Genomic DNA, 12439 nt, shown 5'->3' on the forward strand with positions numbered 1-12439 from the left:
TTATCCCAGCAAGAATCCTGGAGTGGGTTGCCATTTCCTCACCCAAGGTATCTTCCCTATCCAGGGATCAAACCCCTGTCTCCAATGTGGTTCCTCCATTGACAGGTGAATTCTTCACTCCTGAGCCACCTGGGAAGGCTATTACAAGTTATTATAGGTCTTAGCAATTTGCAAACATGCAATACATGTATGCTCTTTAAGCAGGTATCTTTTGTGCATTTACTGTGCATCAAATGTTGTGGATTTTAAGATGAAATTATGGCCTTTAGCCGTAGAAATGTCCATATAAGTTAGGTGCTTATATAGAAAAGAGAGAGGATGCTTATGGAGGACTGAATCCAGGGAAAAGATTTTGATGGAGGAGTTCAGGAGGAGTTGTGAAAAGCTATACAAAGACAATTATATTTGAGCTAAGTGATGAAAATTACTAAGGATTTATCAGGTGAATAAATGTGAGAGTTGGGAGGAAAGAGAAGTAAGAGAAGGTGTTCTAGACAGGAGAATAGAAGGACCTGACCAGTTTTAAGAGCTGTTTGTGAGTTGGAGTTAAAAAGGATTTGGGGACTGATTTGGTGTGAAAGTTGAGAAGGGTTAAGTCTAGGGTAAGGACAAGTTTTCTAGCTAGGAAGGTGAGGTAGATGATGCTTGATTAGTGATTCTGAAGTGGGGTATACATGTATGGGTTTGTCAGACAGAGAGATACCTAGCAAGACTTTCATAACACTTGTCTAGATTCCAGAGAGTTTCTGACATAAATATTTAGGGAGTCATTATCTAGTGATTGAAAATCATCTAAGAAGGTGAGCTCACTCAGGAGAAAATATAGTAGATGTTTCAGACTGATAGCCTGCTAGTGAATAGGGGTTCTCCACCTAGTGAATAGGGGCTCCAGGTTTATTTTTTAAAATTTTGAATTATTTGCAATTTGTTTATATTTACAAACATGAAAATTCCACATAAAATCTAGATTTCAGACTCTTCTTGAAAAAAGAAAATCAAAATGCCTGACAAAATAGCTACCATTGAGCACACTTTCCAGTTTAGGTCCATGCACCTTCTAGTTTGCCACACTGCCTGTCACCTGTTATGTTTTAACATGATGTATTATCTGCCTGACTCCTGTAGCATTTACATTCAGGATTTTGGGTGTCGTGTGGCCAAAACAGTTCCAAAAATGGGACCCTTCAGTGGGTGGCAGGGAAGGTCAGTAGTAGAGAAGGAGGCTTCACTGACAGAATGGTGTATGAGAAGTCAAGAGAAGAGAAAGTTTTAAGAAGTTCTGGTTAACTGTGTTAATAACTAGAGAAAACAAAAAGATATTCAGACATTATTAGTGAGTTTCAGTAGAGTGGTGAGCTTGAGAACTAAGAAATTAGAGATACCAAGTACAGACTACTTTATCTCTAGTGGGGAAGAGAAGACAGTTCTATGTCATACTTTCCATGTTTTTGTGTGTCTGCTTAAAATCAGATTTCATTAGCTAATTCCCTGTGTAGCCCCAGTGGTTTCTTCAGAGGTCTTAAATGGCTGAAAATGGGAGGCGATGATGTTCAGTTGCAGGAGGGCGAGTTGCATGGAGGAGGCAGTGAAGAGAAGAGGGAGTATCACAGGAGATGAGGCTGGGGAGGTGGGCTGGGGTTAAATTGTAAGTGGCTTTATCTTCATGAAATTAGAATTGTGTACTGAAAGCAATGAAATCCAGTATCATGTTTATGTAGGATGTGACACAATTTGGTTTTAGGAACATAATTTTGGAACTGGGGTTTGGAAGAAACCTGTGGCAAGGAGGTCATATTGCATAACCTTCTAAGAAGTGATGTAGCTGCTTAATAGTCTGATTTGAAGATTGGAGGGTAATGGAGAGAACTGACCAGATTTAAGAAATATTTTTGAGTTAGATTTAAAAGATCAGGAAAGCAGAATTTATGTTTATTTTGCTTATTGCTATATCTTACCAACATCTGGCACAATTTCTGGTGATCAGTAGATATTTTTGAGAATGAATGAATATCTCATATTATCAGAATTTGCTCATTCTCTTTAATTGTTTTACTCTTGGAGCTTCCTTTTTGGAAGTGTGCTTTTTTTTTCCCTCCTAAATTCTAAGAAAGTAGTTTTCAGTTAGTCTTGCATATATAATTAAGTAGGTCCAATTTTTCTTTTCTTTTTAAACTATCAATATTTTTAATTCTAAAAAGTATGGTCACCTTTTTCCTATTGATTTTAATATACAGCTCCTGCGTGTTGGTTGACTCAAGTCCATAGTACCAATCTTTATTCTTTCCTGAAAGGAGAAATTGTCACTATAGCAATTTAAGCATCTGTGGGATGCTTGATTTTAATAAATGAACTTTTTATAACAGTTGTTAGTGTAGTAAATATGCATCAGAAAAACATCATGCTATTACTATATTTTGTCTCTTGTTTCATTTTTCTCCTTTAAACTCCACTTGAGTGCACCTAAGCATTCTTATAGTAGGATAAAGAACTACTATTTTTAATGCCTATTATTTGCTAGTCATAATAGTATGCATTTTATGTCCTTTACTTCATTGAATTCTTTGATCAATTACATACATGTAAGGGATCTGACTTTCGAAGGAATAAATAACTTGTCTGTAATCACAGGTAAATGATAGAACTGTGGTTTTTGGCTCAGATTGTTGTTCTCCAAATGTGTGCTCTTTTTGCTATTGTATATTTTGTGTTTACATGTATGTGTGTATATTTATATACACACAGACACACATGTATTTGTGTACATAATGTGTGTATATATGTATTTCATTAGATTTATTTTCATAGATGTTTATTTTTCTATATCCAGTTTTATTTGAACATTATCTCACTTCAGCTTATCATATTTCTCTTTAGTTTTCTTTTATAAATTTGGCCTATAATACACATAGCTCTCATTTTTTAATAATATTTTAATTCCAAGTACTTTGAAATGGTTTTATAACAGTAAGGACAATAAATTTATTCATTACTGATTTATATTTCTTAGGTTTTGATGGACATGTTTGATCAGGATGACATAGGCTTGGTTTCTCTTTGTGAAGATGAACCTAGTTCTTCAGGTGAATTAAACTACTATGACCTTGTTAGAACTGAAATTGCAGAAGAAAGACAGTATCTACGGGAACTAAATATGATCATAAAAGTGTTTCGAGAAGCTTTTCTTTCTGACAGAAAGCTGTTTAAACCTTCTGTAAGTACCTTTTTGGGTTTGAAAGTCTGTCTACCCCCAAATGTCAGATAGTAGCTTAAAAATTATAAATAGTAACTTTATAAACTTAGTGAGTATGTAAAACAAAAATATGGTTTTGTATAGTACTGTGGTGGTGTTTGGCTTTATTTAAATTTTTTCAGTTTTTTATTGAAATATAATTGATACACATTCCCGAATGAGTTGTAGGTATACAGCATAGTGATTCACAAGTCTTAAAGTTTATACTCCATTTATCATTAGTATAAATTATTGGCTGTATTCCGCATGTTGTACAATACATCCTGGTAGCCTATCTTACACATGATGGTTTTTACCTACCACTTCCCCACCCCTATAGTGCCTCTGTCCCCCACAATGGTAACCACTGGTTTGTCCTCTATATCTATGAGTCTGTTTCTTTTTTTGTTGTTGTTATAGTCACTAGCTTTTTGTATTTTTTAGATTCCACATATAATTGATATTTGTCTTTCTCTGTCTAACTTAATTCACTTAGCCCTCCCAAGTCCATTCATGTTGCTGCAAATGGCAAAATTTCATCTTTTTATGGCTGCATAGTATTCCATTGTATATATATACCACTTCTTTATCCATTCATCTGTTGGGGGACACTTAAGTTTCTTCCGTATCTTGGTAATTGTAAATAATGCTGCTATGAACACCCGGGATGTTGTGGGAGTTTTTTTTGAAAGAAAGTTACCAACTTTAAATCAATTGATTTCTTACAGAGCTTTGCCCATATTTCTGTGACAAAATCATGCTGTGGGTTTTTTAGTACATGAATTGTTACACTAATACGTTCAGTGACAATGAGAATTAGACACAAAATTAAGGGAATTACACTGGAATAAAATCTCTTTCTACTGTGCAATATTTGAGATTTATAGTTATTCATTTGAAGATGGTGAAAGAAATTTATGGTCTAGAAAAGAAAGATATACATTTTTTCCTGTCTTTTGGTAAGTACTTTAGGCCAGTATAAAGTTTTAATAGTGAGGCTTTTTAAGAATATGAGTTTATGCAGAATGTCTCATAAACAAAGGCAGAGTGGCAGTTTTACTCTGCCAGGTAGGAATGCGATGAATTATGATGGGGATCCAGGAGAGTCTTGTCCATGTTTTTCTTACCTCTGTAGTTTTCTAAGGAATCTAGCTAGACAGATACTGTGTTTGTTTGTTTAACTTAGATTTCTTTTTCTTTCCTTCCTTTCTTACATGAGTTATTTTTCCTTGGATGTCTAAGTATCTTTTCCTTTAAATTCTTGGCTTTTCTCTTATCTCCTGACTTCCTCTCTCACATAACTATTGTGTGTGTAAGTGTATGTATTCAGTCCCTAAATTGTGTCCGATTCTTTTTAACCCCATGGACTGCAGTACACCAGGCTTCTCTGTCCTTCATGATCTCCCAGAGTTTATTCAAACCCATGTCCATCCAGTCGGTGATGCCATCCAACCCTCTCATCCTCTCTCGTCCCCTTCTCCTCCTGCCCTCAATCTTTCCCAGCATCAGGCTCTTTTCCCATGAGTCGGTTCTTTGCATCAGGTGGCCAAAGTATTGGAGCTTCAGCATCAGTCCTTCCAATGAATATTCAGGGTTGATTTCTTTTAGGATTGACTGGTTTAATCTCCTTGCTGTCCAAGGGACTCTCAAGAGTCTTCTCTAGCACCACAATTCAAAAGCATCAATTTTTTGGTGCTCAGCCTTCTTTATGGTCCAACCCTCACATCTGCACATGACTACTGGAAAATTCATAGCTTTGATTATATGGACCTTTGTCGGCAAAGGGATGTCTTTTCTTTTTAATACACTGTCTAGGTTGTCATAACTTTCTTGCCAAGGAGCAAGTGTCTTTTAATTTCATGGCTAGAGTCACTGTCCATGGTGATTTTGGAGCCCTAGAAAATAAAGTCTGTCACTGTTTCTATTTTTTCCCCATCTATTTGCCATGAAGTGATGGGACTGGATGCTATGATCTTTGTTTTTTGAGTGTTGAATTTTAAGCCAGCTTTTTCACTCTCCTCTCGTACCTTCATCAAGAGACTAGTTCCTCTTCACTTTCTGCCGTTAGGGTGGGGTCATCTGCATATCTGAGGTTATTAATGAAAGTGTAAGGTGTTTTAATTGGCTTTTATCCTTTTTTTAAAAAAATGCATGTTTAGTTTAACATTTGGTAATAATTTCTACTGGAGATACTGCCTTAAGTAGTTAACATTTTTATGTTTTTCAAAGTACTGTCCTATTTTGTGTGACCCTTAAAAATTCTCTGAGATAGGTAGGACAGGAATTATCATCTCAACTTTACTGGTGAAGAAATAGACACAAAATAGTTATGACATGATAAGTTACTTACAGAGGTTGAACTTGATTCTTTTATACCACAATTGGGTTTTGTCTAAAGTGTATGAAGAATTAAAAACTTAACAAATGCTGTTAGCTAATAACAATTGCTGGTAATTATTATCCTCTTTACCTTTTATTCATCCCATCAGTTTTCATTCCTCAAGAATTAATTTTTATGGTTCTTTTTTCACTGAATTTGTGCTGATTTGACAGAAAATTTTCATTAAATACTAAAGGGTCAAGAGAAAGAGGGAATCCCTTTATCTCTATATTATATATTTTCAACATAGATGAGACTGTAAACTTCTGAAATAAAGACCATCTAAGATCAGAGCATAGAACTCTGTAAATATTTGATAAAAGAATGAATGACTGTTAATCTTAATTTACTCCTTTGGGGTCTACCCCTACCCCTATGTCTTCAGAAAACTCACATTTGTAGAAGGCCTAATATATACCAGCAGCATTTTGTAGAAATCATCCTATTTCATTCTCTTAAAAACCTTATGAGGTAGGTATTAATATCCCAGCTGTGTGGCCCTGGACAAATTACATAATTGCTCTGTGCCTCTGTTTTCTCATTCGTAAAATGAAGATGATGATAGTATCTAATCTGTTATAAACTTACATGTCAGGTACTTATAGTAGTGCCTGGAACATAGTAAGTGACCAAGAAATGTTAGCTGTTATTATTGTCCTAATCCAGGGTCAGTCACCTAGCAAGTAGTGGGACAAGGATCCAAGCTCGAATCTGTTATGTTCCTTAATCCATGTTTCCATTACCAGATGCAGAATGAATAATAGTTGGCTAATACCTGGATAATCAGTCATGTGGTCTTCTTGTTTCCAGAGTATTTAACATGTTTTAACCCAGATAAAATTCACAGTGAAGAGCTTGACTGAAATCTTTAATTCCTCCTCAAATTTAAGAGACAGGTCACATATTGTGGAACTACTTTGTATCTCAGTTAGGAGTCAGATCTTCATTTTGATCCCAGCTTTTGTCATTAACCAACTCTGAGACTTTGATCAAGACTTCTAGCACCTACCCAATTTAAAAATACTCAAATACCAGAATTCTTCATTTAAAAAATTGCTTAGAATCATCCACCATATGAGATTTACAGCACATTTACTGGAAAATATAGATTCTATACAGTTTTGGTCAATAATTCTAAATCTAATCCAAGAGGTTTATTTCCCTTCCTTATTCATGATTGACTTTTGCTATGATTTGGAATATATTTTATGTCTTGAAATATACTGGTATGCGATTGGATGAAAATATACCCTTAGCACTTATATTACTTATATTTAATAATTCTTTAATGAAATTTTCAACCTGACATGTCTTAACCTTCCTTGTCTTTTTTTTTTTTTTTAGGATATTGAAAAGATTTTCAGTAACATTTTAGATATACATGAATTGACCGTGAAACTTTTAGGTTTAATTGAAGACACAGTTGAAATGACTGATGAAAGTAGCCCTCATCCCTTAGCTGGCAGCTGTTTTGAAGATCTGGCAGAGGTAAATTTACAAAACTATTTTCCCATTACAGTTATAAGTGCTGTATTTCTTTGTGAAAATTAGAAGACATTGCTGGCTGCTATAAAAAATGCTTAAGATTTAACCAGTAGCAAACTAAAATTACATTGTCTTTATAGTGGCACTTTATGGTGTATTTATGCTAATATTTATATCAAAAGCTGATAGACTAGGAATGTTTAAGACCTTGCTTTTTTGATGGCAAGTGCACTTAAGGTGGAAAGAAAAGAAATTTTATTGATCATTGCTTTTATTGACCATAGAAATGTTATTGACCAAGCTAAAAGTTTAACTTTTTTGGATTTTAGTCTTAATTTCCAAAAATGAAAAAGGAAATTTATATATTTTTTCTCAAAGTGAAAATCATATTTTTGTACTTCAAATGATTATAAAAGTAGCATAACTCATTGTAAAAATGTTCAGAAAAATGTAGGTAAGTATAAGACAAAAATCACTGTTTTGCAAAACCTAGAGATTAATTGTCTTTATAAGATTTATTTATCCTTGTGAATGTTTGTCTACATGTTTAAACAAACCTATGTGTAGTTACAAAAATAGGATCTTATTATTTTACAACCTGCTTTTTTCCACTCAATATCATGAACATTTTCCATGTTAACAAATATACTTCATAACTTTGAAAGTACCATGTACGTGGAGATACTATTTTAACTATCTATTATTACTAAACATATAGGTTGTCTTAGTTCTTTTTGTTGTTATAAACAACACTATAACAAACATTTATATAATGCGTTTATAATCCATTAATTATTTTAAGATGCAGTCCTAGAAGTAGAATTATGGTACATTTTTAGAACTTTGAAGTGTTTTTCCAAATTTACTTCCAGATAAGTTCCAGTATATGCAGGCCCTCTTTTTTTCCCCACATCTTCAGATCTGGTTGTTATCCCATTAAATTTTGCTAGTCTAGTGAGAGAATAACAGTATTTCATTATTCTTTAATGATGTTGAACACCTTTTCATATTCATTGGTTTTATTTCTTTTGGAAAACAGATGTTAAAAGTTCTTTCTTTAGTTATCATGTAAATTTACTAATTTTATAAATCTCTTTTTAATTTTTCTATAAATATGCATCATTTTTCTTACATCCATTTTGTAGATAATGGAACTGACAGTATAGAAATACTCAGTTAGTGATGCCTAACCAAGATATTTAGGCTTGCTCTTGTTAGAAAGCTTGTTTTTAATATTGTGCTATCTTAGAGTATTACTTTGTAATCTGGTTGCTTATACTCTTAAAGATATCATGAATCGGAAACATGTATTCAAAAATGTATTTTCTAATTTTTATTTTATTTTATGGTAAAACATAATTTGCCATTTTAGCAATTTTAAGTGTACAGTTTAAGGGATAAATGAAACTCATAGTAATATACTATCATTATAACTATCCATTTCTGAAACCTTTTAATCACCCTGAATAGAAACTCTGTACTCATTAAGTAATAATTCCTTATTCTGTCCCACACAAATGCTGGTAACCCCTAAACTATTTCTGTCTCTATGAACTTGCTGATTCTAGATATTTGATAAAGGTAGAATTATTACAATATTCTCCTTTTCACTTAGCATAATGTTTTCAAGGTTCATCCATGTAATAGCATGTTATCAGAATTCCTTCTCTGTGACTGAATAATGTTCCACTGTGTGTATATACCACATTTTGTCTATCTATTTATTTGTTGATAGACCCTTGTGCTTTTTCCACCTTTTGGCTATTGTGAATGATGCTCATTAAACATTGGCATATGAGTATCTGAGTCACTTTTTTTTTGGTTCTTTTGGGTATATACCTAGGAGTAGAATTGCTGGGTCATATCGTAGTTCTTTGTTTAGCTTTTTGAGGAACTGTCAAAACTTTTCCACAGGGGCTATACCATTTTGCATTCCAAGTGTCAGTGGACAAAGGTTCCAGTGTCTCAGCATCCTTGACAACACTTGTTAATTTCTGGAAAACATACTGTATTTTGAACATATGAAAATGAAACAAGTCTTAGTTCTAACTAAACTTCGCAGATATTGATTATTATAAAATAATAGAAATTTTAAAAAATATAAACATGGACAAAATATGGGCAGTTTCTGTTTTGTTATTTTACTGTATGTTAGTCTTTGGTTTCTTTTTCTAATTTTGAAAAAGTTTGGTATAAAACAGCGGAAGTATCACTTCTTGCTTCCTTTGAAAATATCCTCAGTGTAAACTGCTTTTAGTCTCAATTCAGTTCAGAGTTGTGTCTGACCCTTTGCGACCCCACGGACTGCAGCATGCTAGGCAGGCTTCCCTGTCCTTCACCAACTCCTGGAGCTTGCTCAAACTCATGTCCATAGAGTCGGTGATGCCATTCAACCATCTAGACTTTTAGCCCAGGTAAACCTAACTGACGGAGAAGGCAATGGCAACCCACTCCAGAACTCTTGCCTGGAAAATCCCATGGATGGAGGAGCCTGGTAGGCTGCAGTCCATGGGGTCACTAGGAGTCGGACACGACTGAGCGACTTCACTTTCACTTTTCACTTTCATGCATTGGAGAAGGACATGGCACCCCACTCCAGTGTTCTTGCCTGGAGAATCCCAGGGACGGGGGAGCCTGGTGGGCTGCCATCTATGGAGTCGCACAGAGTCGGACACGACTGAAGCGACTTAGCAGCAGCAGCAAACCTAACTGAAATTTCAAATCCCAGCCTTATCTTACTAATAATAGTTTTTGTTTATCTGGGATAAATGTGCATATGCATTTAATAGTTTGATACTTGTGATCACAAGTCAGTGACCTATTTTAAGACTAGTAGCTTCTTGTCATCTATTGCTTAAAGTCATTACTTAACATTTTAAAAAAATTTCCAAGTTACAGTCATAGTTATTATTTGTCCCCAGAATAAAAAAATGTTCTGAAACCTAATGGAGGGCTGAACTAAAAGTTTGCCATTAAATAATCTGTGCCATGACAGTAGAAAAGATTTTCTTTTAAACCTAACCTATTTTTGTTTTTTTTAAAAAAATAGGAGCAAGCATTTGATCCTTATGAAACATTATCCCAGGACATTCTTTCACCAAAGTTTAATGAACATTTCAGTAAGTTGATGGCCAGACCTGCAGTGGCTCTACACTTTCAGGTAAACTTAAATTGAATGCTGGTTTTTTTTAATAAAGAAACTAAAGGAATATTTTACCAGTCCTTCAAAATCTGTTAATTGTAAACCTATTGTAAGTTGTCTTTTGTTTTCTGTCTTTAGTTCTTTCGATTTGTCCTTAATGTGGAAATCTTTTATAGAATACCATCACAAATACTGTGTGACTAGAAAAATCTGGTACACTCTAGATCTGAGATGTAGAGATGATGATGGAGAGCTATTTCAGGATCTGTTTCCCTACCAGAGATAGAACTGAAATAATAAAGAGTGGAGAATATCCTCATGTATACTCATAGAGTATTTTCCTTTTAGGGCTGTCATTTAAAGGAGATAGGTATATTAATGGAGATTATGCAAGTTAATTGGTTCTGTAATGCAGTTAGGTACAATGAGAGTAAGTGGAGAGAGACAAAATTACATTTTACTTTCTCAACATTTAATGAAGGTTAGATTGGCATCGATGATCCTTGACTATTTACTGCTATAGAAGCTTCCTGCATTTAGACAGGCTCTTCTCCCTTAGCATGTGAATATGGTCAAATGTTTGTTGTCCTAAAACAAGTGAATAAATGAACAAATCTTTGTCACTCTTACCCCTTTTGTTTTTTTCCATTTGTTGCCAATTATTTTACATTACTTTTTATCATTCTCTATCAGACTGCTACCATCTGTGCTCTAACCAGGATATAACACTAAAACCTGCCCTGGACAATGAACTTAACTGCCAAATCTTGTGGTTATTTTGATTTCCTGTTTATGTCTGAAGTATTTATGAATATCCCTCTTGCTCTTTTTGAATTCTGTGATCCTCCTTTACGTAATTCTCATCTTCTCTGGTTTCTCCAGTTTCCTTAGTTGCAGGTGTTACCCAACTTACATCAGCTCCTGCTGTTCTGTTCCTTTGTGCTGTCCTTAGGAGACTTAATCCATACCCTTTGCTTTCATCTGTATGCTGGTGACTTCCTTATTTGTATTTTTAATCCATAACTTTCTTTTGAACACTGGATGTGTGTGTGTGTGTGTGTGTGTGTGTATACACCTTCATATAACCAGCAACCTTTTGAACTAATTCACTTGAATATCCCACAAGGACTTCAAATATAAATAAATAAAACTGAACGTATTATCTTCTCCCTGTCTCCTTTACTGTGAATTCCCATTATTATCATCTATTCCTCAAAAACTTGTCAATTTGGAATAAAAGTTACACTTAATTCTCAAAATTTACTTAACTGAAGAAATAATTTTTAAGTTAAATCTTAGATATTCATATAAACTATAAATTAAGCATTAGTTAAATGGAACAGTATGCTTATAATATCTTTGCATACTCATTAAAAGTACAATTGTTTCATCCTTATTTTATTAGTTATTCTTGCTACTGCTGCTGCTGCTAGGTCACTTCTGTCATGTCTGACTCTTTGCGACCCCAGAACTATATATAGCCCACCAGACTCCGTTCATGGTATATTCTCCAGGCAGGAATACTGGAGTGGGTTGCCATGCCCTCCTCCAGGGGATCTTCCTGACCCAGGGATCGAACCCACGTCTCTTATGTCTCCTGCATTGACAGACAGGTTCTTTACCACTAGTGTCATCTGGGAAGCACCCAGTAATTCTTACTATGAGATTTTAATGTTTCTGACCCAATTATTTAAGCTATTATTCCAGATATTCAGTGAAACTCAGAGTTAGATAACACCCTTTTTCAGGCCAGACTCACTTTTACTCTATTAATGTAAAACAAATTTTTCATTTTTATGATGAAAAAGTAATGCTTTATTAGAAAACACAATAAATAGAAGATGTAGGCACACTTTAAGAATATGAGCTTTGGAGTTAGAGCTTCTGGCTTTGAGTCAATTATCTTACCTTGAACAAATCACTTAATCTCTGAGAATCAGTTTACTTATTTGTAAAATGATAATGATAATGAACATCTCTATGGTTATGAAAATTAAACAGGAATACACTAAGCACATTTGGCACATATTAAACATGCAAACATTAGTGTATACTGTCTGTAGAGGCCTCCTTACACTATAAACATACATTGCATTAATATTTTAGAATACACTTTAATAGCCATTTCAGTGCTAATTAACAATATAAATGACAATTTTATAGACTAAATTTAAAGTTTCATCTTGCTTTCAGTTAAAGCATT

The 12439-nt window shown here is 34.2% G+C and overlaps 1 protein-coding gene across 2 annotated transcripts in view; it reads left to right on the top strand.

Annotated features, from left to right (window-relative positions):
* Positions 1-12439, top strand: part of SOS2 (SOS Ras/Rho guanine nucleotide exchange factor 2) — a 96712-nt gene that overhangs the window by 30242 nt on the left and 54031 nt on the right. For both annotated transcript variants that reach the window (XM_043919059.1, XM_043919060.1), the window contains 3 exons: positions 3008-3211; positions 6954-7097; positions 10144-10254. In XM_043919059.1, the coding sequence (XP_043774994.1) occupies positions 3008-3211; positions 6954-7097; positions 10144-10254 (459 nt within the window). The remainder of the gene's footprint in view (positions 1-3007; positions 3212-6953; positions 7098-10143; positions 10255-12439) is intronic.

The sequence above is a fragment of the Cervus elaphus genome, chromosome 12 (genome assembly GCF_910594005.1).
Source record: "Cervus elaphus chromosome 12, mCerEla1.1, whole genome shotgun sequence".
Lineage (NCBI taxonomy): Eukaryota > Metazoa > Chordata > Mammalia > Artiodactyla > Cervidae > Cervus > Cervus elaphus.